The sequence below is a fragment of the Mesoplodon densirostris genome, chromosome 10, assembly GCF_025265405.1.
Source record: "Mesoplodon densirostris isolate mMesDen1 chromosome 10, mMesDen1 primary haplotype, whole genome shotgun sequence".
In the NCBI taxonomy this organism is placed as follows: Eukaryota; Metazoa; Chordata; class Mammalia; order Artiodactyla; family Ziphiidae; genus Mesoplodon; species Mesoplodon densirostris.
Genome location: NC_082670.1, coordinates 33944951 through 33968561, shown reverse-complemented (window position 1 = coordinate 33968561; position 23611 = coordinate 33944951). Strand labels below are relative to the sequence as shown.

Here is a 23611-nt window from a genome sequence, read left to right as displayed (position 1 = left end):
TCTACCACCAAAGCTGCCTTTGGAAACCCTGTCCAAGGTCTGGGCTTCAGATGAGTAGATTTCCAAAGGTGAGCCTGGAGGAGCATGGCAGGAACACCTCTGCCTCTATGTGGGTGTGTGGGTGTGTGTGTGTGTTTGTGCAGGCGCACGTGTGCGCTGCTTCAGCCAGCTGGACAACTAGTCATTTATCCACATGGATGACTTGATTTTTGATTGAGTTAACAAGTACTTATTGAACACAGTTTCCTGAAAGCCTGCAGTAAATTGGATGCTATACAGGAACCCTATAAATTTTTACAACCCCGCATTCTTCAAATATTGGAATAGTACAAAAGATAGCTGAGGAGGAAGGGGAAGAAAGAGCAAACACTGGAGAAGGGAGAGCCTTCTTGTTTCCAAGCGCCAATGGGTGTGCTCACAGTGAGACGAACCAATTCATTGTGCAAGTTACTAAAATATAGAATCTGTCTAGATGAAGCTGATACTCATTACAACAGCTCACATTTGGTGAGGGCTTATTGAGTGCCAGGCACAAAGCTAAGTGTTTTCTATATGCTATCTCATTTAACCCTGAAAACCCTGCAGACTGGCACTATTACTGTGGCACTGCTGTTAGTCCCATTTCGCAGATGAGGAAATGGAATTAGATAGATGTTAATCCACTCACTCAAGGTCACACAGCTGGTAAACAGCAGAGTCAGGCCATATTTCCAGTCTTCCAAGATTTGGCCTCAAGGGAATGGAACCACATTATGCCTTGATAAAAATCTAATAACACTAAAAGTTCATTAAGGGAGAGAAACGAAGGCTGAAGTAAAAAGGTCACCTGATCTTCTCCCCAGGATGGAATGTACCTTAGTCATATCTGACCAGCTTGGCCCAGAAAGAAGAGGGTAGTCATCCGCAGAAAGGACAGCACAGACACACAAAGAAGGAGACTTTCCAGAAATTGAAACTTCCCAAGGGCTCAGGTTGTGTGCACTGAAAGTGGTCCGCTTCTGCCACAGATGGCCCCTTCAGCCAGAGCTCAAGAGCCCCAACTTTGGGGAAGCCCCGTGGATGGGCACAAACAAGATGTGAAGGTTTTCCTGGTAGATCTCCAAGATGACCAATGCCACTGGGTCCCCTTCTCTGTCACACACTCTCCTTATGTTTTTCTGGGATTCCCAGGGACAGGATGGCCAGCTCCTCCCTGAATCAAGTGTTAGACTCTTCTCTATTCCCATCTCTACTCTCTACCCAACTAAGGAATTTTCTACAATCCCATCTTCACCCACTTCAGCATTTCATAAATATTATTCTCATTTTTGGAGTGCATCTTTCCTAGTTTATTTGGAAAACAAATCTATTCCCACCTGAGGGTTGATAGCTAGTATAAAGCATATTCCTGTCCTCAGGCTAATGTCTGTATGACATGATACTAACCAGCTAGTATTGATGATAGCTTTTTGCTGGCCAGGAGCCATAACATCTCTACCAATAAGAAACTAGCATAGATTAGAACAAAGCCAGTGTGAGAAAGATTACCTGAAGATAAGGAAATAAATGAGGGATCCTAAGCACATAATAAATGGTCAAAAATGTGCCGAGTAGGTGAACAAACATACCTGTGTAAGGCTCTAAAAAGGATGAATAAGGATGACAGTTCTCATAAAAGAATATTCCCAGGCTTTTGAATTTCAAAGACCAATAAATTTATTTGTTTTGTTTTTTAACTTGGGAAGAGCAAAATAAACACAGGATCACTACCTTCTTATTTTGACAAGTAAGGGCATTTTAATAAGACTATCATCTCCATTACTATTCTTTCATAAGCTAATAGGCCCTTTTACACCAGCAAAGAAGAAAGGATATGATCACAGAACAAAGGACAGTCTTTCCAGAGAAAGACTCATGGGCACATTGGATAGGGGTCTTAGCTGTACATGATAGATCCTCCCTCGAGCTAGTTTAAGCAGAAAGCAATATATTATGGAGTCTAGATAGTTCACAGAATCATTGGAAGGGCTAAAGGAATAGACTCTAAGTAGGACTTCCAGTATTGAGTCCCCAAACCACACCACGGAACCACGCCACTGAGAAAGCTGCCACGTCAGGAAGGTGTAGCCACAGCTGCTGGTTCCTGGACCGCTTCCATCCACTCCTCAAAACAGGCACCAGCCTCTTGCCCTGTTCAACTCCCCCCATTATTCAATGCAAGTCAGAGTCCGACCTGAGTTCAGCTGACTGGCAGAACCTAAACACATCTAGATCCCCATCTGCCAGGGAGTCTGGGAAATGTAGGTTTAGTTTTCAGCCTCTGCAGTACAGGAAGGCAAGTGGGGCTGGAGAAGGCATTGAGTAAATCAGTTCACTACTGCTGGTGAGCTTTTGCTGTGTGCTCATGAAACGTGTCCAAGTCTGATCCTGGATTGTGCAGGGATCAGAGGGATGTGTGCAGTTGTGCTTTATTGAGAAGATTCTGCAAGTCAGGGAATAAGGCTGACACCTGCTGAGAGCATGACTATTTTCGTGAAGAGAGTTTGCTCCCTGGAACCACAGCATTAACCACACCTTGGCTATGGTGGACATCTATCATATTCACAGCTGTCCGTCACCTTTTGAGTAGTTTTTTCCAAATTTGGGGATATCTGCAGGTAATGAGTCCCATCTTCCCAGTTTTAAAGTCAGAATTCAAATTTCCAGACTCCTTTGCAGCTAGGATCCACCGTGTGATCTGGGCTCTGACTCTCTGATGTTCTCCCCCTCCACTTGATGTTTGATTTAGAAATGGGTAGTATGAAAATGTGGGCAGTGCCTGGAGCTTCCATTTCGGCCGACGTGGATGACAGCAGAGGCCTCAGCTCTCAGAGGTGGTGCTGAGGTCTGGTTCCCAACTCAGAAGTGGCAGAGGTGGTGGCAGGAGGGGAGGCAGTAAAGCTGAGGTCCTGCTCTCCAGAGCCTGGTAGCAGCAGCCACAGTAATACCAGTTTCCCCCCTTGGGCTGATGCTACCACACAGTTTAGGGCATCATTCTGGAAACTTTACCTCAGTCCTCTTTCTCAGCCCTCCAAGTGATTCTTAATGCTTCAGGGTAAGATCTCCTGTCTGTAATCCCCAGCAAGAGTGGATGCTGTTGTCAGCAACTGAGAACCCACCTGATGTGCTGGGTGAGCCAGGAACACCTGACTCTAAATCCATGCCTCAGTACCACGCTGCCGTCTGAGCCATTCCTGCAGCACAGAGGGTCTGCCTGGGCCTCATCCCCTATCTCCTTCTTAAGTCAGGTGCAGGGAGGGATGGAAGGCAAATGCTCTTCTCTGACTCCCACCATCCCAGGAGCTTCTAACAGAACAAGAATGCTCTTCTTCACTGAAGTTTTATAACCAACACGTTGTGCAGGGCAGGTGTTCAGCAAATGTTTGATGAATGAATAGGCGAGTATACTATAAAGTTATACCCAACTGGGTCCATAATCCAGACTTGCACTGTCCATCACGGTACCCACTAGCCAGACATGCCTACTGACCACTTAAAATGTGGCTAGTGCCACTGAGAAACTGAATTTTTATTTTATTTCAATTGATTTAAATTTTTAAATTCATACCTCATTTCATTTTTGGAAAACTTTCACCTTGCTTAACTTGTGTATGTAAATGTACTTTTTCAGCTATAAATTTTATGAAAGCTAAGTACAGATCAAATATTTCCAGTGAAAATATGGCACATTTTTGATACAAATCGAGATGTGCTGTAATTGTAAAACACACACCAGATTCCAAATACTTTATGAAAAAAGAATGTAAAATATGCTATTAATGTTTTACATTGATTACATGTAGACATTATAATATTCTAGATATATTAGTTAAGCAAAATATATTATTATAACTTGACTTCACCTGTTTCTTTTTACATTTTTTGATGTGACTACTAGAAACTGTAGGCCTTACTATGTGGCTTTCACTGTATTCTGATGGACAGCTTGGATCTGACTCGCAGGCAGATGAGGTCCCAAGGACATGTGTTACCTCTGGGCACTGGAGCCTCTAACCTTGCAGACCTGGACACAACCTTTACTGTTCATTCTCCTCCCAGCTCTAAACACAACGGGTGGAAGTTTAGGCATGGGCTTCTGCAACATGCATAAGAGAAGTCACAAATTTGGTGTCTTTAGGGACCAGGGAGGTAACCTACTGGAGAAAGGGCTGGAGGTAAGGCCACAAGCAGTGACCAATTGCTCTATTTAAAGGCAATATACAAAGAAAAATCCCCAGGTGGATGTTCCCTGGATCATCTGTGTGCCATCTCTGCACAGGCCCATAAGATCAAAAGAGGCCCTTGGGCTTCCCTGGTGGCGCAGTGGTTAAGAGTCCACCTGCCGATGCAGGGGACACGGGTTTGTGCCCCGGTCCAGGAAGATCCCACATGCCACAGAGCGGCTGGGCCCGTGAGCCATGGCCGCTGAGCCTGCGCGTCCAGAGCCTGTGCTCCACAACGGGAGAGGCCACAACAGTGAGAGGCCCGCATACTGAAAAACAAAACAAAACAAAACAAAAAAACAAAAAAAAGGGGGGCCCTTGGAGAGCCCTGAACATGGTCCCTTCATCCCAAAGTAGAGACTGAAGCCAGAAGGGAAGAGTCAGGCTAATTAGCACTAGAGTCAGGGCTGACCACTAAGTGTCCCAATGCCCCCGGAACACGCCACCTCTTGGCTTTAGGTGCTGGCAAATGTGTGCCAATCAGGTTTGATTTGAGAAAGGAAGGATCCACCTTACAGGCATCAGGGAGCTTGCCACCTACCTCAAGATATCCAAGACTTCCTTTCCCTGCACTGTGAGCCCATTCTGATGGATTAAGGTGGGGCCCAGAAGGTAGTCTCTCCCATCCTAGAACCCCCCTTCCTCCACGGCTTTTTTTGGGCTGCGTTGGGTCTTTGCTGCTGCATGCGGGCTTTCTCTAGTTGCAGCGAGCAGGGGCTACTCTTTGCTGCAGTGCGCAGGTTTCTCACTGCGGTGGCTTCTCTTGTTGCAGACCATGGGCTCTAGGCGCACGGGCTTCAGAAGTTGTGGCACGCGGGCTCAGTAGTTGTGGCGCACAGGCTAGTTGCTCCGCGGCATGTGGGATCTTCCCAGACCGGGGATCAAACCCGTGTCCCCTACGTGGGCAGGCAGATTCTTAACCACTGCACCACCAGGGAAGTCCCTCCTTCATGGCTTTTATTTACAATTCCAAAAGACTTGAAACTCTTAAAGTGATTTGTTCCAGGGTAGGGAGTAACACAAAATAAAGATGACTCTCGCTGGCATGGAAAGCAAGGAAGAGACAATAGGAGAAAAGGGGAAAACTGTACCAGACTCCAGGGGAGAAAGATGCTCTTAGTAGTTCAATCCTGAGCCAAATGAAGAGGGAGAAGGCCAGGGTACCAGCCTGGAGTGACTGGCAGCCCCCGATGCGGTGGGAGGACTAACAGAGAATGGGAGAGGGGGAGGGTGAGAGGGCCCCACCCTGAAGGCTTGCTTCTAACAGAAAGGGAAGAGAACCTCCCTGATTTACCACGCTGGAAGCACAATCTACAAAATGCTTCTCTCCAGCTGGCCCCCATCGGTACAATTTTACCACATAAAACCATTCATACCCACATTCAAATTTATCAGTCTGAGCAAAACACAGCTAGTAACAAAGAAAGGCAGTTTTCATATTTTATTATACAATGTTGTTCATCATAGAAAAAGCTTTAATATTTTTTAATTAAATACAGAAGAAATTGTTAGTGTTGCCAGAGGGATCATTTGTCTGCCCTTGAAAAAATTAACAACACCTGTTTGCAAACAAAAGCATTGCTTAAATTGAGTCAAACCCTTTGTTCTCTTTTCAGGACCCAGCCTACTGATTTATTTTCTATACAGTGTCTAACATGCAGTAGGTGCTGAATAGAGAGTTGACTGAATGGGATGTTCTTTAATCCCTATCCTCTATTTGCTGACCCTAAAGTGGATCTTGACTCATGGGGTAAAATCCCCACCCATCCATTCCTAGGGTAGACCAGTGTCTTTCAATAGCCTTTGATACTTAACCGTGGCTTAGAGACACTTACCTGAGGGAAATGACTGAGGATTCCAGAGAAAGAAAGAAACACACAAGGGCAGGTACAGCAAGTAGGTAGAGACAAAAAGATGCTAAGACCAGTAGTAAAAGAGAGACAGATTCGGGGATGGAGCCACTGCAGGGGCCAGCGACAGCAAAATGAAGTCAGAGAGACTTAAAACTCACACAGTTCAAGATAAAGAGATTAAAAGGTTGGACAACAATAATAATCTTGAAGTTTCTTTTCAGCTTTGACATTTTATGACAGAGATAATGGCACAGAGAGAGGAAGACAAGGCAAGGATGGGAGGATAAAGAGACAAAGAAAGCCAAAGGAGACAGGTGGACAGCCAGCTATGACTGTCCATCTTTAGATCTGGCCTTGAACCCCTGTCCTGTTCTCACCTCACACCCAGCACGCTGGGTTCCTTGATGACTCAGCACCCCATGCTCACCGGGCTCCTACCGTAAGTCCAGTCACATCCCCGCCTTCCCCCACCTTAAGGTCTCACTCTTTGTAAATCATCTCTCCTACATCCTCCATGATGCTTTCTCACTGCTCCAGCCCATACTCAGCTGCCTCCCTTCCCAACTCCTAATGCAGGTACAGTTCATACCACATCCACATCCCCTAACCACAAGGCATGTGCTGCTGGTTTAGCGTTTGCCCCCGGCTCCTACGAGGGCATCTTGGTTCCCACAAGAGAACTGTGGTTTCCACAAGGCTCCAAACCCGACCTCATATATTCCAGGAGTCCCCATGATACCCAGTCCAGTGCCGGGTATCACTAAGTGCTCAGTGAATACTTCTGGACTAACCAGTCCCCAAGGAGTGCCAACAGGGCAGCCTAACAGTCCATTGGTCTATTAAATAGCTTCCCGGAGGCTGGCCACGCTGGGGCCATCTCCTGGGCTCCTGCGCCCCCTGCCGGCCAGGAAGGGATCTGCACGCAGGACGACGTGGGCCGAAAGGGTGGTCCTGACCCGAGGAGGCGTCTGGACTTGCGGTGCCCCAGGCACCGTCCAAGGGTCCTGATGAGGTCGGTGGGCACAGCCAGGAACTGCAGCTGTTTTCTTCCTAGGTGTAGGGGTACATCCCGGTGGACAGAGCTCCACCGTGCCCTATAGCGGGGCTCTCAGAGCTTCTCATCCAGCTCCAGGCCCTGGTTCTCCTGGGCGACCCAGCAGACCCGGGCTGGGCTGCCACTTTGCGTCCCCTTCAGGTAGTTCTGGATGACGGAGGCGCAGTCCAGCCGCTCCATGATGGTCATGAGGTAGTGCAGCTCCTGCAGGCTGCCGTTCTGCTCCTCAAACAGCTCCAGGATGGCTGCCGCGGGGCTGCGCTGGCAGGACAGGAACCTGGCCAGGAGGGTGCAGGGAGCAGGTGAGGGGCGGGGGAGGGGGCACTGCAGGGACATCCACCCCCTCCCCCAGCTCTGGTCCTCATCCTGCTCTTAACTGCCTTCCAGGGCACTCGGGATGGTGGGAGGGCCCAGGACTTGAAATCGGAGAGAGCCCTGGCTCAAAGCCTACTCCCCTCTAGGCCTCAGTTTCCTCTTCTTACACGAGGGCTCGGGCGAGAGGGCCTCTAAGGTCACTTCCAGCTCTGATGTTCTGTATTTGCCTTCTCAACCCCTCACCCCCAGCCCAAACACACTCTCCCCTACCCACCATCCCAGGCCCCATCCTGCCCGCCGCTAAGGAAACAGTTGCTCCCAGGCATGACCCTCCCCTGCTCAAAAACCTTCCAGAGACTCTTTCACCTACTAACCAAGCCCCCTCCCCTGACTTTCTGGCTTACCCACCACTCGGCCTTGCCCTGTTTTTTCTGACCTTTTCTCCCTGCTCCCATCGTGAAGCTTCCTTCTCACCTGAAACACACCAGACCCACCACCTCCTCTGCTCCTCCCCCAAAACAGGAAGGTGGATCCCCTACTTCCCCAGCACCTGTTTCTGAAGCCCTCATTGCCACCTCCCAGGTGGAGGAGACCATTCTGCATCCCTCAGTTCAGACTTCTGGTCATAGCTCCCACCAGTTCTTTATTATTCTTTGTTATTTAATTGAGATATATAGTTGACCCTTGAACACCACCACTTTGAACTGTGTGGGTCCACTTATATGCAGATTTTTTCAACAGTAAATACTACAGTGCTACACGGTCCCTGGTTGGTTGAATCTGTGGAGGCCCAACCGTGGATATGGAGGGCCGACTATAAGTTATACTACGATTTTCGACTGCATGGAGGGTCACACCTCTAACTCCCACATTGCTCAGGGGTCAACTGTAATTGACGTAAGTCTTCATGATTCTTGCCTCAGCCATTTTGTGTCTCTGTTTTCAACTTGCTATGCAATATGGGATACATACCGTAAGGTCAAAGGAGCACTTGCCTTGATTTTTTTTAAGCTCTCTGTATCCCTTACTAGAGGGTGACCTCCTTGATTCTGGGACCATGTCTCATTCATCCTGTATCCCAATGCTTAGCATAGTTTTTCCAGGACTTAGAAGGTACTTGATAAAGGTTTAATAAATGGGTGATTTTATTTATTTATTTTTTTTTTTTCTTTTTGCGGTATGCGGGCCTCTCACTGTTGTGGCCTCTCCCGCTGCGGAGCACAGGCTCCGGATGTGCAGGCCCAGCGGCCATGGCTCACGGGCCCAGCCGCTCCGCGGCACGCGGGATCCCCCCAGACCGGGGCACGAACCCGCATCCCCTGCATCGGCAGGCGGACTCCCAACCACTGCGCCACCAGGGAGGCCCTAAATGGGTGATTTTAAAATCTACCCTATTTTCCAGATCCAACTCTAGTCCCATCTCCTGGGCGAAGTCTTCCCTGACCACCCGTCATCTTCCGGGTGCCGGGGCTTAGTTCAGAATTGGCTTACTGATCTCTCTTTTTTTTTTTTTTTTTTTTCTTTTTGCGGTACGCGAGCCTCTCACTGTTGTGGCCTCTCCCGTTGCGGAGCACAGGCTCCGGACGCGCAGGCTCAGCGGCCATGGCTCACGGGCCCAGCCGCTCCGCGGCATGTGGGATCCTCCCAGACCGGGGCACGAACCCGTATCCCCTGCATCGGCAGGCGGACTCTCAACCACTGCGCCACCAGGGAGGCCCTGATCTCTCTTGAGACCATGGCTGCGCTGTCCCCACTAGTGCCAGGCACTGAGCTACATGCTTTATACACATTATCCTATAGTCTGCCGTTCTGCCCCTCAGGGCACAGAATGTCAAGCACTCAGTATGTACCAATGACTTACATGTCAACCGATCCATTTTTGAATAGTTATTGAACCAATATTTATGTATTGAACACCAGCCATGAGCCAGGCATCATTCTAGGTACCAAGAACACAGTGATAGAATAGAAAGATGTCCAAAGCCTTCCTGTGGAGTCCCTTTCACTCCCCCTGCTCCTCTCCCCTGGCCTTTTCCTCTCTCACCTGCCTTGTCCTCTCCTCTTTGTAGCCATGAGAACGAGGACTGCTCGGCCCAAACCAATGAGATCATTGTCAATAAAATCAACCCTGTTCTGAGAAATAGGGTGGGGAGTAGCCGCTCCCTGACTTTTAAGTCACTCTTTTGTGAATGGTCCAGTCTCCAAGGGGTCCTGAGAACACCCACCCCAGTCCACCCTCACCCCCACCACCACCATGCACACCTCATCCCTCTTACCGGATTTTCATACCACAGAGCCCCAGGTGGGAGGCCAGTCGTCGCCAGTCATTTCCAGTGATGCTGTTTGGCTCCAACAACATCTGCAGCCGCTCGAAGAGCTCTGGGGGCAGCCTGAGGCAGGGGGAAAGGGTGTCCTTGGAGAGGAGGATCAAGAGACCCAGCCTGGTTCCACAGACACCTCAATGCCATGCTCGCCCTGCAAGCCCAGGGGCAGGAATCCCAAACATCCCCCGGGCAGCAGCTCAAGCAACCACCACCTCACCTGTTGCATGGGGGTGGCTGGGTCACAGCAGGTGGCGCTGTCCAGGATTCTTCCTCCGATGCCTGGAATCTGAGGATTTCCATGTACTTGGTCTCCAAGCCCTGAGCCAACAGAGGGGCAGGGAACACTCTTAGGGATCATGAGACACCCCTCTGAACAAGAAGCTGGGGCACCCATCTCCATGCCTCGTGTCTCTCCTTCAGCCTGTCACCGGAGACACTTAACCAGGAGACACAGCCCCACCCCAATCAATACCCTCTACCCTCTGCTTTCCCAACCCCACAGCCTTCAGCCTTAAGTTTGCTCAGAGCTCTTTGGGACCTGGGACATGAAGACCAAACAAGGTACATCCTAAGACACCAGGAGAAGTCCTGGGTGGGGTCAAGGGCAGGGGAGGTCATCTAATAATAGAGACACTGAACTTGGGCATACGTGCCACCTTCCTCCATTCCTCCTCTCCTTGGTTCCTCCTCCCCAAGTGATACCCCGAGGGGTATCTGCCTACTCTCCAGTAAGATGGCACATGGTTCCCCAAAGACTCTCCAATCCTGATTTCTTCATGTCTTCCCTCTGGAGAGTGGGATCTCTAACTCCCATCCCACCTACTCAAGACCCCCTTCCTGGGTCACTCTCCACCTGAAGATACACAGCACCCTCTCTCAGATGCAGACAATCTGTCCAGAAAGAAACCACTTCTCTTTGATGCCCAAGTTCCTCCAGGTTGGAAGAAAGGGTTCGTGTAGGGTTTGGTTCTTTTACCCTCCTGCTAGATTCATCCAGGGATAGACAGGAGAGTCAAAGATGGAGGGTAACTTGGAGGCCAGGCAGTCCCTGCCCCTGGAAGAATGCCCTCTTCACCTGCTTGATTATGTGATTAGAGCCATACTTCCTAGGCACCAGACCCTCGCCCACTTTGCCCAGGACTCCCCCAGGCCCTGCCCTTCCTCTGCCCCTCAGCTCCAACTCACATCCTGGAAGGTGTGCATGGTGACAATGATCTCATTGGTCAGTGCTGAGCAGTCCTCGTTCTCACTGGCTACAAAGAGGAGACGTAGCAGGTGAGAGAGGAAAAGGCCCAGGAGAAGACAGCAGGAAAGCAAAAGGGACTCCAATGTAAGGCTTTGGAAATCTGAAGCAGCTGCGTCGCCCCCCATCTTTCTCTCTGCAGAGATCTGCTGCGGCCCCAACCTTTAAGAGAGGGTCTGCAGGCATGGCCGAATGAGGAGCTGTAGGGCTCCAGGGTGACCAGGAGGGGAGAGGAGAGGGCAGGAGGTAGACACGGGGCTCCTGGGCTACCTGCTTTTCTCCGGAAGCAGAAGGAGCGGAAGGGGCACTTTCCATGCCAGATGTGCAGATGGGGAACCAGCTGGCAACTGCTGTCGTCCACGTTCTCCCAACCTGGGGAGGGGGCAGAGAGACAGAGGGCCTCTAGAGGGGAGACTTCCACAAGGGTTTAAGGTCACCCTGTGGCAGGCACTGTGCAGGGCGCTGAGGGGAGGCATGGGGAGGGAGCAAAGGCAGGAGGGTGACTCAAGTGGATGGGAGGCCCCAGAGCCTGGGTGGGGACCCTGGGAGCGGTCTTACTTCTACCGGCACACAGACTCCTCCCCCCACCTCTCCACCCTCCCCTTCAACCCCCTCCCTCCCATCCACTAGCCCAGGTGCAGCCACGCATGCGCGCCCTGTCCACGACCCCACAAACACCCTTAGCCCCACTGTCAACTCCTGCAGCCGACCCACAAAAGAACGAGGGAAGAGAAGACTGGGCTTCCCCCTCCGACACCGGCTCCATCCAGGTGGGACAAGAGAAGCCTCCCGCTCCCTCCCTGCCCCTGCGGGTGCAATGCCTCTCCTCTCACCACCCACCTGACTCGGCTGGCCTCCCACGGAAGGACCGAAGGACCGGGGCTCCGTGGGCAGCAGAGGGAGGAAGTGGGAAAGCCGGGGTCTCCAAAAGGCAGCAGCAAGAGCCAGAAGGCCCCCTTGAAGCTGCTGCCTGCCCAGGAATCTCAAAAAGAAACTCAAGGCCCCAGGTTTCCACCACAGAGGAGGCGCAGACCCTTCCCTCCAACGGGCTCCCCGACGCGCCGTCGCCTGGCCCTGTCCCCCTCACCCTCGGAGATGTATTTGAGTTTCAGGCACTGGTCCCCTCGGGCCCCGGTGAAGTCGAAGAGCTGGCAGGGCCCACGCAGGCGCCCGCCGTGCGGCTGCTCATTGGTCACAGCCCACCGCAGGGCACAGGGCGTGTTGTTGAGGAAGTAGACGCGCAGCTGCAGGTGAGACTGCCCCGGAGCCAGCGGCGAGCAGAACACGGCCAGCTGCAGCCACTTCCGGGCTTCCCTGCGCACAGCTGCCTCCAGCACACAGGTGTAGAGGCTGCGGGGAGAGACGGTGGCAGGGACCGTGCACAGTGGGGCAAGGGAGGCTGGGAGACCAGCCCACCTGCCCCCGGGCTCCCACCGCACCAGGGGCCTCTGTGCCGGCTCCCAAGGAGGCGAGGAGAACATTCCAGGGCATGTAGGGAAGAACTGGGGTGGAGGAGTCAGCTAGGGGGAAGGAACGTGAGTCATGGCACAGTGACTGTCACTGGGTCCGGAGAAGAGCCAGCATGGGAAATAAAGATGCTGGGCTCAGGGCCACCATGCATGGCCCTGCTCTGGTCAGTGGGTGGCAAGGAGACTGGGAGGCAGAGGGACCTAAGACCCTAGAGAGACATAGCTAAGGACAGGCGTGCCATGGGCTAGAGTCTCAGAAAACTGGAGGGGCAAAGTGCCCTAGACAGCTTGGGGACAGTCCTGAACTGGGACACAGGGAAGAGATAGACAATTTTAGACACAGAGGTGAAGATGGGACAGGCCCCATCTAGACACAGGACCAGGGTTGGGCCAGACCCTTCTAGACAGGCAGAGGGACCACGGTGGGACACACGGTCCTGGAGGGGGTTGGAGCAAGATAAGCTGCCACAGGCACCAGGACAGAGGGACTGGGGAAGGACAGGGGGATACGGGGTTTGCAGGCCATCTTGGACAGATAAAGGGGCAGTCCCCTACAGAGAGGTGAGGATCAGGCAGACAGAGAAAGGGGGCAGGAAGTACAGGCTGACGGCTGGTGCCTACCTGAAGTGCGAGAGGTGGATGCGACATTCATCCCGGGAGGTGTGGTCTCCCGGCAGCCCCAGCGGCTTCCAGACCTTGGCGTCCAGCAGGGTCGTGTTGCTGCTGTAGGTACGGGCTTGGCTGGGCTGCTGGGCACAGTGCTTGAAGGTGAGGGTGCAGGGCTTCCGGAAGGAGGCCCCATGGGGGCTACACGCCACCACGGGGCTCACCAGCCCCTGGGCTCGGGACAGCGACGGGGCGTCTGACAGATCCCACACCAGGATCAGTGCCACCCGCTCCTGGCGGCCCACAGACACAGCACCTGGGGAGAGGGAGAGCTGAGATGGGCCCAGCAGGCAGGCACAGCCCTGCGGCAGAGGAGGCCAGGCCAGAGTGGGAGAGGAGGTGGGGCGGGAGGCCAGGAGCAGGCGTGCAGCAGGGCATATGGAGAGGCAGTGTAGAAGGAGAACAAGGTGACCGTGACTGACTTGGGATGTGACCCTGAGCAAGTCGCCCCCTCCTCCAAGGGCTGCTGCCAGCTCCCTCAGGGCCTTGTGTGAATTTGCAAAAGGTGCTCTTCCTCCAGACATTTTACTTCCCTTTATGGGAGAATCGTCATAACACACTGTTCACTAAAACAAGGCCCTTTACCTCCACCTGCCACAAAACTGTCATAAAAAATATATCCATAAAAAATAAAAAATATATCATATATCCATCGTTGGAGTCAAAATGTCATACTAAACATATAAGCAATTTTCAGAATTATGAAGATGTCTCTGAATGGTGCTCCCTTGGAGTTGGTGCCCTTGTCCAATGTGCAATGTGAACAACTGTACGCTGAGAAGGAAGCTGGGTGCTGTTACCTGGTGGGATGAGCAGGGAAATGCCCGTATCCTGGAGCATCAGGCATCCACCACGGTGGTCCACCTCTCGAGCCGAAAACACCAACAGCTTGTGCATCAGCTGTCGGATGACGGTCTGGCCTTGGGTGGGCGTGTGCAGTTCCTGGTAGAAGGCAGCCGTCTCCTGCAGCGAGGCTGGAGGGCCCTCCCCGGAGGACTCACTTTCAGGTAGGGGAGTGGGATGGGACGCTGGCTCCTCTTGGCTCTCCAGCTTCCAGCAGGTGCCCAGCAGCCGGCGAGGACAGCGCCATTGAAGGCACTGGGCCAGAAGGACAGCACTTGCCACTGGAACCCCCACCAGCAGTAGGAACTGGGCGGGTTGGAAGGAACTCTCATAGGAGCACATCCGCCTGGTCACTTGATGCTCCCAGTTCCCCTGCACCCCTGTGCCAGCCGAGGCCAAGGGCCTGGGGGGAAAAGAGGTCAGTGTCAGGTTAGCCTTTTCAAGGTCGTGGAGGCTAAGACTTGACTTCTAAGCGGCTGCAATGAAGGATCAAATTGTCTTCATCCCAGTGCACCCATGCACCCCGGTCAGATCAATTTCTTTAACAGAAATTAAAGAAATTAATTTCTTTATTAATTTCTCTCCCTCTCTCCCTCTCTCTCTTCCTTAAGAGACTGCCATGGCTCCCCATGACCTAGTACATCAAATTTCTCTCTCCTGAGACAGAAAGAGCTTGGGTTTGGAGTTAGAGAATGTGAGTTCAAATGCCACCTTGGTCACTGCCTGAGTGAGCTTGTCCTATTGTTTAATGTGCCTCAGTTTCCTCATCTGTCAAAATAGCTCCCTTGATCTACATGGGCTGACATAGGAAAATCTTAAAGTAGAAACGCAAGTCACAAAGAGCTAGATATCCTCTGATCTCATTAGTGTAAACAACAAAACTATATACAACTGTAGATACATATTTATGGGTGTATAGATGTAAACGATAGAGAAAGGTCTGGAGCAGTGCTCGGTAATAAAAATATAACGTGAGCCACAGATGCAGCTTTCTTTTTAAACTTTCTAGGGGCCACATTAAAAAAGTAAAAAGAAACAGGAGAAATTAATTTTGATAATATATTTTATGTTATCCAGTATATTCAAAATATTATCATGTCAACAGGTAATCAATATAAAATTACTGGGATATTTCACATTCTTTTTTCATACTAAGTCTTCGAAACCCATGTGTATTTTACACTCACAGCACATCGCAATTGGGATTCTCTCTACTTCAGGGACTCAGTAGCCGCATGTGCTACTGATTCCTGCCTTGGACGTGCAGGTCTGGGAGGACACACCCCAAACTAATCCCATCGGTCATTCCTGAAAGATGAAAAATTGGGGGGCTGGAAGGTGTGAAAGCGGACATTCTATTTTCTTAAACTCTTTGAATCCCCCCACCAAGATGTCTGTATATTAACTTTGTAATTCTTTTTAAAAACGAATAAAGGTGAAAAAAAAAACCAGCCTCTCAGAGTGATGGTGAAGATGGCATGAGATCTTGTGGAAATCATTCTGTCGATGATAAAACCCTGTCCACATATGTTTGTTTATTTATGCCCCTCCTTCTGCCAGAAAGGTTGGAGCGTAGTTCACAGGGATATGTAAAATACAAGAGTAACAAAAGTTAAAAGTGGAAGCAAAAAGAGAAAGAAAACCAAAGGTGGGGGCCTCCGGTGAGGCTCACCCGGTTCCCAGCATCAGACTGGGGCCTTCCAGCAACTTTCCATTGAAGACGTCAGCTCTTCCCCAGGCCCTCCGGAATCCACTGCCTCCCCCTCCTACTTTCCCTCTTCCTCCCTTAATTTCCAACATCCCCACCCTCGGGCAAGACCAGGCTCCTCACAGCTCATAAATTCTAGCCTCTGGCCTTTGGTCCTGCTGTTCTCTGTTTCATGCTCTCCTCACCTGCCTCATCTACCTGCCTGGACCCCTCCTGCTCAGGAGTAACTGCCACCCACCCTCTGGGCCCCCACTCACCAGCCCTTGACAGTCTCGCCCTCTGAAATCTCTCACCGCTGCCTCCCACCACACTAAGTAACTTTTTTTTGTGGTACGCGGGCCTCTCACTGTTGTGGCCTCTCCCACTGTGGAGCACAGGCTCCGGACGCACAGGCTCAGCGGCCATGGCTCACGGGCCCAGCCGCTCCGCGGCATGTGGGATCCTCCCGGACCGGGGCACGAACCCTTGTCCCCCGTGTCGGCAGGCGGACTCTCAACCACTGCACCACCAGGGAAGCCCCTAAGTAACTCTTGACCATGTGCTGTCACGTGTGGCTTTCCCACTCAAATGAACAATTTCTGAGCACCAGCTGTGGACCAGGAACTGTGGGAAGTTCAGTCCTGCCAACAATGATGTCTTCTTCGGCTCTCACGGAGCTTCTGAGGGCATGGGGTTCATTTACTCCAAGGCTGAGTTCTGTGAGACACCATATCCTCCTTCAAAGTCCCCAGGGTCCCCATGGTTGATTCACTAGGATCTGCACTAGTGAATCATCCCTTCACTTATGCCACCCACCCGGAGCTGAGGCTTTGCCCCAAGCCCCCTGCTCCTTCCTTGCCCAACTTCTTCCTTCCTTCTCAGGACCCATGAAACCTAAGCCCCCTTCCCATCTCCCCCGCCAATCCCCAACAGGGGTCACAGCTCCTCTGTATCGTCAGGATGGAGCACTGGGGCGGGATCTGTTTCCCCCATGCCCTCATTGAAAATGTAGACAAGAAGGGAAGGCGTGGCATTGCTCCCTTGGCCTTAACATGCAACCCTGCAGACTGTGCCCCTGGCTGGGGACACAAGTGAAGTAAGTGAGCCGGCGACGCCTGAATCTGGTGGGGATGGGGGTCGGAGCCGCACACTTTCCTTTATGTCCCATCCAATCCTTTCGGTCCTTCCATAGTAAAGATAATTGGAATTATAACTGTAATAATAATAGCTAATATTCACGGAGATTTGCTGAGCCAGTGTGTTAAAGCACTCTACGTGGCCTAGCTCATTTGATTCTCACAACAGCTTTATGAGCTAGCTTTTATTTTTATCTCCATTTCCCAGATAAGAAACCAAGTTTCCTCCCCCAGGGAGGACAGAGGGTAGATTATTAAGCTACAACTGAAAGCAGAAGGGAAGGATGAGCAAAGATGACAAGAGCTTCCAGAAACACTCCCTTTCTCTCCCTGCCCCTTCTTTTTCCCCAGGGTCTCTTCATTTCCACTTCTAGAGGAAATGAAGTTAGAAGAGAAAGAAACAAAAATAAATACAAGGAAAAATAAACATAAGGAACTAAAGGCACATCCTTGGTGTTACAACGAGTGATGCTCCCCCCCACCCCCTGCCCACCAAGGCACCAGCAGCAGGGGATGGGCCAGCTATTGGGAAAGAAAGGAGGGGCTTGCCCTATTTCTATAGCAACAACCTTTCCAGGGCTTCCAAAGACCGGAGTCCAAACCCCTTCACCCCATTGGGTGGCACAGAAGAGGAGTCCCTTTGCCCAACATTCCAACCTGGAGGGCCTCTCACAGGGGCCCATTTATTACCTGGCCGGAAGCAGGTTAACTCCTCCCCCAGCTCAGCCCCGCTTCTCCCAGGCTGACAGCTCTCCATTCTCCCCTTTGCCCCAGGAAGGGGAAGGGTCCCAAATCTATTAGCACAGCAACCAGGTAAATGCATACTGAAGCCTCCCAACCCCATGGCTGACCCTTTATTACCCAGGCCTCTGGTTTGTCTTGCCCCAGACCCTTGATCATGCTGGGGGGGGTAGCACTTCCCCAAAATGAGGGTCCTTTAGGATGCTGCCATCACTTGTCCCTAGGGAGTTGCCTCCTCCAGCACAAGGATCCAGGCTCCTGCTGCAAAGCTCTGCTCATATCCTTTAAGGAAACTCTCAACCTTTCTCCCACGTCACTGGTTCTTATTGTGTCTACTCCCTGAAAGATCTCCAGTTACTGAAGTACATAAAAGGTATCAGGATGGATTAGTCCAAACCTAAGTCACGGGCAGCATTCATGAGCATAGTTTATATTTCCATAGTGCCTCCCCTTGGTCCTCACACCCACTGGGCAGTGGCCCTCTCCCAAGCCCCTTCCGCCTCTCCTCCTCCAGCACAGGGTCTCCACACTCCGCCAGGCCCAGACTAGCTGGCCTGGCTCCTCCCCTGAGCCCCAGGTGGCCCCATCGCAACGCTCACCCCACCCCCAGCTGCCCCAGGCGGTGTTCACATTACCGTGTAGGTGCTCCCAGAGGCTGCCGGCTTGTCCAGGAACAGTAGTTCCTTCTCTGAGAAACAGAGAGGTCAGCCAGACCCCGTCGCCAAGCCAGCGGACAAGTGGAGGTGGGCGGGGAATCCAGGCAGGAGTGGCCTGGCACTTCCCGCTTCCGGGCAAAGTCCTGCCTCTCAGCTGCCCTAAGGAGGGGTGGGGAGTCTGTCCGTCTATTGGCAAAGTCCAGCCAAGGTGAGGGAGGATCGCAGGAGTCAGTGGACTAGGTCTAGGACTAGTAGTCTAGGTCTGGAAGGGAGGGGACAGAGGGGGACACCCTGGGTACAGGTGAGACCTCTCTAGAGTGCCCTCTGCTGGTCAGTGGCTGTCCCCACCAGAGACTATTAAAACGGAACAAGGGGGGCTTCCCTGGTGGCACAGTGGTTGAGAGTCCGCCTGCCGATGCGGGGGACACGGTTTCGTGCCCCGGTCCGGGAAGATCCCACATGCCGCGGAGCAGCTGGGCCCGTGAGCCATGGCCGCTGAGCCTGCGTGTCCGGAGCCTGTGTTCCGCGACGGGAAAGGCCACAACAGTGAGAGGCCCGCATACCGCAAAAAAAAAAAAAAAAACGGAACAAGGTAAGAGGAACCCTAACCAGGGCTCCTCAAACTATAATGCGCACGAACCGCCTGAGCGACCTTGTTAGAATGCAGGTTCTGATTCCGTTGGTCTGGGGTGGGGCCTAAGGTTCTACATCTTAGAAGCCCCCAGGTGATGCCATTGCGGCCTGTCCCGGGGGCTTAGACAACACCTAGTTCTACACCCTTCCTGCACAGATATGATGGTGGAGGCACCGAGTTAATGACCCACAGCTGCTGGCGGCATTGGGGCACAGCCGTGTCTGCTCCCTACCCCGTGCTCTTTCCACGGCCCACAGGGATGCTGCCCCTTGGGGGAGAGTTGAGCTTCAGGCCGTTTGCCAGCCTGGTCCTTCCTTTGACACTCTGCCACTGGAATGCAAGCTCCCTGTGCAGAGGGATGTTTTTCCAGCCATTTGCTCTGTATCCTCAGCTCTCAGTACAGCCCGATCCAAAGTAGATGTTCAACAGACTTGAATGAATGAATGGGCCAGCTGAGAGAAAAGGGGAGCCATTTTGAACCCAGACTGCCAACACTGAACCCAGTGATCCACCTGCTGGCTGTGTAATCGTAGGCTAGTTGCTCAACCCCTCTGAGCCTCACTTCCCTTGCCTGTCAAGTGCACATAATAATATTTACTTTGCAAGGGATAATGATGGTCATTACTGAGCTAATAAATATAAAGTGCACGCCACGGAATGGTTACTCAGTAAGTGGTAACTTGTCACTGTGGTCTGGCCTCCTGCAGCGGAGGTCACTCCCCCAGCCCCGAAGTGATCGTCTCCCATGGAAAATAAGTAACTGCTGCTGATTTCGTCTTAGTTAATGATTCTCTAGCCTCTTGTCCCAGACTGCACCCCCCTCCCCTGGGCTGCCTTCCCCGGGAGGAGGGCATCAACACCTCCCAGGGGTGCCCAGGTCCCCAAAGTGGAGAGATGGGGCAAAGGAATGGTGGTGAGCAGCCAGCCTGGGGAGAGGACCTCATGTCTAAAGGACAAGCAAGGAAGAGGTACTCAGAACTTTGATAGGAATGAAAGGCAGACGTGTTGGACTTCGCTGGACAAAGCTCTGTCTAAGTCACACAGGAGCCTGGCTGCCTTTTCCTATGAGTCATGAGGTTCTAGGGGTTTGTGAAACAACTGTCAGGCTCAACTCCAAGCCAACTAGCAGGCAATAACCAGGGGCTGTGTCCACGTCTCATGAGATCATTTCCGAAGCTGGTGCTTACCTCACTGGGGACAGCCCCAGTTACAGCCCCAGTTCCGGGGAAATCTGAGGGTCCCCACCACCGCCGCGCACACAAAGCTGGTTCATGGGATGCAGTGACTACAGGCATGAGTAGCCTGGCAGCCTGGGGCTCAGCTGTCGCAAGAGGTCTGGGTCTCACAGCACCAACGCCTCAACAGTTCCATCAAGGGGACTCCTCCAGAGGCCGGGTCTAGCAGACCATCCCCTGCTGAGAGGAAGGCTTCCGGGCCATGCAGGCAGCAGCCTGGACTCCCCAGTCAGTGTCACCACCCTTGTCACTGGAGAAGGGCAGGCCAGCTAGGAGCCCCCCTCCACCCTCCTCCCATCCCCAGCCCTCCTCTGCCCTCCACACATCTTACATCCCCGGCACTCAGTCTGCGAGGTATGCTGCCTGAGGTAAGGAGAACACGGGCCTGGGAATAAATAAAGGGTCGCCAGGAGTGGGGAGGACAGGAAAAAGGGAAGGGGGGTCAGGGGAGACCTCCAACACTGGATAGAAAAGTAGAAAACACAGACAGAGAGACACAGGAAGGCAACAGGTGAAGCAATGGACGGTGAGAAGCAGAGAAAGATAAATAGAAAGATGCACAGGCAGACAGGGTGGTTCTCCCTGTCTCCAGAACCTCCAGGACATGTTCATGGACCCTTGACAGGAAAGGATGGAGCAGGCAGTCACTCCGGACACTGAGAATAACCACATTTTTTTCCCTTCTAATCCTGTCAGTCATGGGGAGGAGGCTGAAATATCACGGGCGAATGAGAAGTATGGTATTGGGTGGGGGCCTTGGTTGGAGGAGGGTCTGTGCATCATCCCACATGCGAAGGACATGCAAAGCAACATGCAAATGAGTATGGCAGTGTTTTAATCAAAGACCAAGCGTGGTTTCCTTGAGAAGTCAGGCCACAAAAAAATCTGGGTGGTTGTGTTTGTGGCCCCGACCCTCTGGAAGCAGAGGGATGGAGGGGGAACCTCCCCCAGCTCCTGAGGGGAAGATGAGAACTTTGGAGAAAGGAATCTACAGTGTCACTCGGCTGAGTTTGCATTTGGGCGGGAGCTCGGGCAGGGTGGGCCCCTGGGGTTTGCTGGTCTGGTATAGCAAGATAAGCCCGGGGCAGTTGGGCAGGCCAGTTCTGGACTAGAAAAGACCCCCAAGGATCTCTGGCTCCTGCCTTCCAAATGTGGTTCTTCCAGGTTGGTTATGTCAGCTTGGTTGAGTTCAGTCTGAGGCACTGTCCCCATCGAGGGCCTGCTATGTACCTGGCCAAGTGCCACCCACTGAGAGAGGCAGAAAAGACGGGCCTACCTGGACCTGAGATCCAGGAGCCAGACACACGCTAGGGGAGAGGAGTCCTTCACTAAGAAGCAGTTATCAATACTAGACAGTACACTTCCAGTGCCAAATAAGCAGTGTGGAGACAGGAAGTCCATGGAGGGTGGAAAAGGGGGAAGGCAGTGTGGGCTCAGAGGAGGAGGATGTTTGCTCACCCAGTGGGGCTTCTGTGAAAGATAAATAGAAAGATGCACAGGCAGATGGGCTGGTCATCCCTGTCTCCAGCGCCTCCAGGACATGTTCATGGACACTTGACAGGAAAGGATGGAGTAGGCAGTCACTCCGGACTCTGAGAATAACCACATTTTTTTTTCCTTCTAATCCTGTCAATCATGGGGAGGAGGCCCAGGCCAGGCCTATGAGGGGCCCAGGCCTGGGAAGAGTGGCAGGTAGGAGGAGACAGATGGGCAGACACGGGGAAAGGACTAGGAGAAGGCTACCATCAGTGTGTTCTCTTCCTCCCCAGACTCTACCTCCTCAAGGAGAATGTGGCCTCAAGGGGCCGCCTTTGTGGCCCTGCCCCTCCTGGGGCCCACCCTGGTCTGGCTGCTCACCCATCATTGGATGTCTGGTTGGTGTGACAGCCTGAGAAAGCTGCCCTGGTGCCCATCCCACAGAGTCTTGTTGCTGGTGTGGACAGCCATCTACTCTGTCACGGGGTGAGTGTCTGTTTCTCATGCTCTGGGGTGGGAACAAGTCTCCTATCCCTGAATTGCTGCCGTACACTGACCTCTAAAGGGATGGTACCTCATCTTGTCTCTTCTGGGGTGTCCCCTCTGTGCCTGCCTCGGATTCCAACCTCTCCCTCTTCCTCTACCCTCTCCCAGTATCCCCATCCCTTCCCCCACCTCCCCCCCCCCCGGCCCTCAAATGATGCCTAGACCCACTTACCCCGATTTCAGCCCACAAGGATTCCCTCTTGGTAACCAAAAGGCCCTAAGCCAGAGGGCTTTCTCCTTTTACCATAGAACACCTTCCTCTGAGAGTTTTTTTCCACCATCTCTCCACAGATATGCCTCCTACCTTGTGTGGAAGGACCTGGGAGGGGGCTTTGGGCGGCCCCTGGCCCTGCCCCTTGGCCTCTATGCTGTGCAGCTCGCCATCAGCTGGACTGTCCTGATTCTCTTGTTCACAGCCCACACGCCCGGTCTGGTAAGGCGCCAGTGCTCAGCAGTGGAATAGGGTAGGGGAAGATGAGGCCACCAGGCCCCAGAAGCTGATAGCAGAGCAGGTCAGTCAGGTGTGGGCAGGTAACGGTTGGGCAGACTTCTCTGAGCTTCCGTGGCATGCACAGAGCGCTGGGAACTTGGCTCGCTAGGTCCAGGGTGCTGCAGAAAGGTGGAGGGCCGGTTCCCAGGGCAGCCTGCCTGACCGCCCTGCCCCTGCCCAGGCCCTGCTGCACCTGCTGCTGCTCTTCGGGCTGGTGGTGAGCACGGCGCTGATCTGGCACCCCATCAACAAGCTGGCTGCCCTGCTCCTGCTGCCCTACCTGGCCTGGCTCACCGTGGTTTCTTCCATCACCTATCGCCTGTGGAGGGACAGCCTTTGTCCAGAGCACCAGCCCCAGCCCACGTGGGAGAAGAGTGACTGAGGCAGGGGGCAGGGGAGAGGAGGGAGGGCCAGGGTGGGGATAGAGGAGACCTCAGGCAGGGCTGTGGAGCTAGGGTGGGGACGGGGTGAGGGGGAGGTGGCAGGGCTTGATGAGTCCCTGAAGGTGACTCGCTCCAATGTGGCCACTGTCCTAGGTCCCCTGGTGCCACTCTCCATTAGGATTCAGAGACATGGGAAAGGAAGGAAACTTACTTCACACTTAATATAAAATAATAAATTCTGTATTAATAAGAATTAATTGAGTAGTATCAATAAATAAAATCCTAACTATCTGTGAGGGTATGATGTGAAATGTATACTTGAGTGTATGAGGTCCAGGGCTGCAGGGTGGGAATAGACGTGTCTGTACATCTGTGTGCATGTGCACACGTGAGTGAAGGTGTGAGTGCACATGTGGGAAGAGTGGGCACACCATTTCCGCTCACATGCCCTCACAAACCTGACCCCAAAATTTAGGACTCGGATTTTTTTAACAGATTTTTTTGGGGGGTCACACTGCAAGGCTTGTGGGATCTTAGTTCCCCAACCAGGGATCGAAACCTAGGCCCCAGCACAGAAAGTGGCAAGTCCTAACCACTAGACCGCCAGGAATTCCCAGGA

At 52.6% G+C, this 23611-nt stretch overlaps 2 protein-coding genes across 3 annotated transcripts; one reads left to right on the top strand and one right to left on the bottom strand.

Moving 5' to 3' along the window:
• Positions 1 to 7202: 7202 nt before the first annotated feature.
• Positions 7203 to 18220, bottom strand: UNC5CL (unc-5 family C-terminal like). Its single transcript, XM_060111163.1, has 9 exons — positions 18208 to 18220; positions 13966 to 14411; positions 13121 to 13421; positions 12118 to 12380; positions 11301 to 11402; positions 10973 to 11040; positions 10005 to 10105; positions 9740 to 9853; positions 7203 to 7425 (listed from the first exon to the last, which is right to left on the bottom strand). Exons 2-9 carry the CDS (start codon positions 14348 to 14350, stop codon positions 7203 to 7205), a joined length of 1557 nt encoding a protein of 518 aa, XP_059967146.1. The 5' UTR covers positions 14351 to 14411; positions 18208 to 18220.
• Positions 18221 to 20053: 1833 nt separating this feature from the next.
• Positions 20054 to 23001, top strand: TSPO2 (translocator protein 2). Of its 2 annotated transcripts, none has more exons than XM_060110671.1 (4): positions 20054 to 20465; positions 21867 to 22059; positions 22411 to 22552; positions 22791 to 23001. In XM_060110671.1, exons 2-4 carry the CDS (start codon positions 21887 to 21889, stop codon positions 22989 to 22991), a joined length of 516 nt encoding a protein of 171 aa, XP_059966654.1. In that variant the 5' UTR covers positions 20054 to 20465; positions 21867 to 21886; the 3' UTR covers positions 22992 to 23001. The 2 variants fall into 2 exon arrangements, with proteins under 2 accessions (XP_059966654.1, XP_059966655.1); XM_060110672.1 differs by having other exon boundaries at positions 21847 to 22059.
• The last annotated feature ends 610 nt before the right edge of the window (positions 23002 to 23611 follow it).

Bases quoted from the DNA above. Each gene is read 5' to 3' on its own strand.
- UNC5CL (XM_060111163.1), bottom strand. From the start codon at position 14,350: ATGTGCTCCTATGAGAGTTCCTTCCAACCCGCCCAGTTCCTACTGCTG. The intron at 13,422-13,965 runs GTAACAGCACCC...CCCTCTCCCCAG, and splicing joins TTCCCTGCTCATCCCACCAG to GTGCTGTGTCTGTGGGCCGC. The intron at 11,041-11,300 runs GTAGCCCAGGAG...TCCTCTTTGTAG, and splicing joins CTGCTTCCGGAGAAAAGCAG to CCAGTGAGAACGAGGACTGC.
- TSPO2 (XM_060110671.1), top strand. From the start codon at position 21,887: ATGTGGCCTCAAGGGGCCGCCTTTGTGGCCCTGCCCCTCCTGGGGCCC. The intron at 22,060-22,410 runs GTGAGTGTCTGT...ATCTCTCCACAG, and splicing joins GCCATCTACTCTGTCACGGG to ATATGCCTCCTACCTTGTGT. The intron at 22,553-22,790 runs GTAAGGCGCCAG...GCCCCTGCCCAG, and splicing joins CAGCCCACACGCCCGGTCTG to GCCCTGCTGCACCTGCTGCT.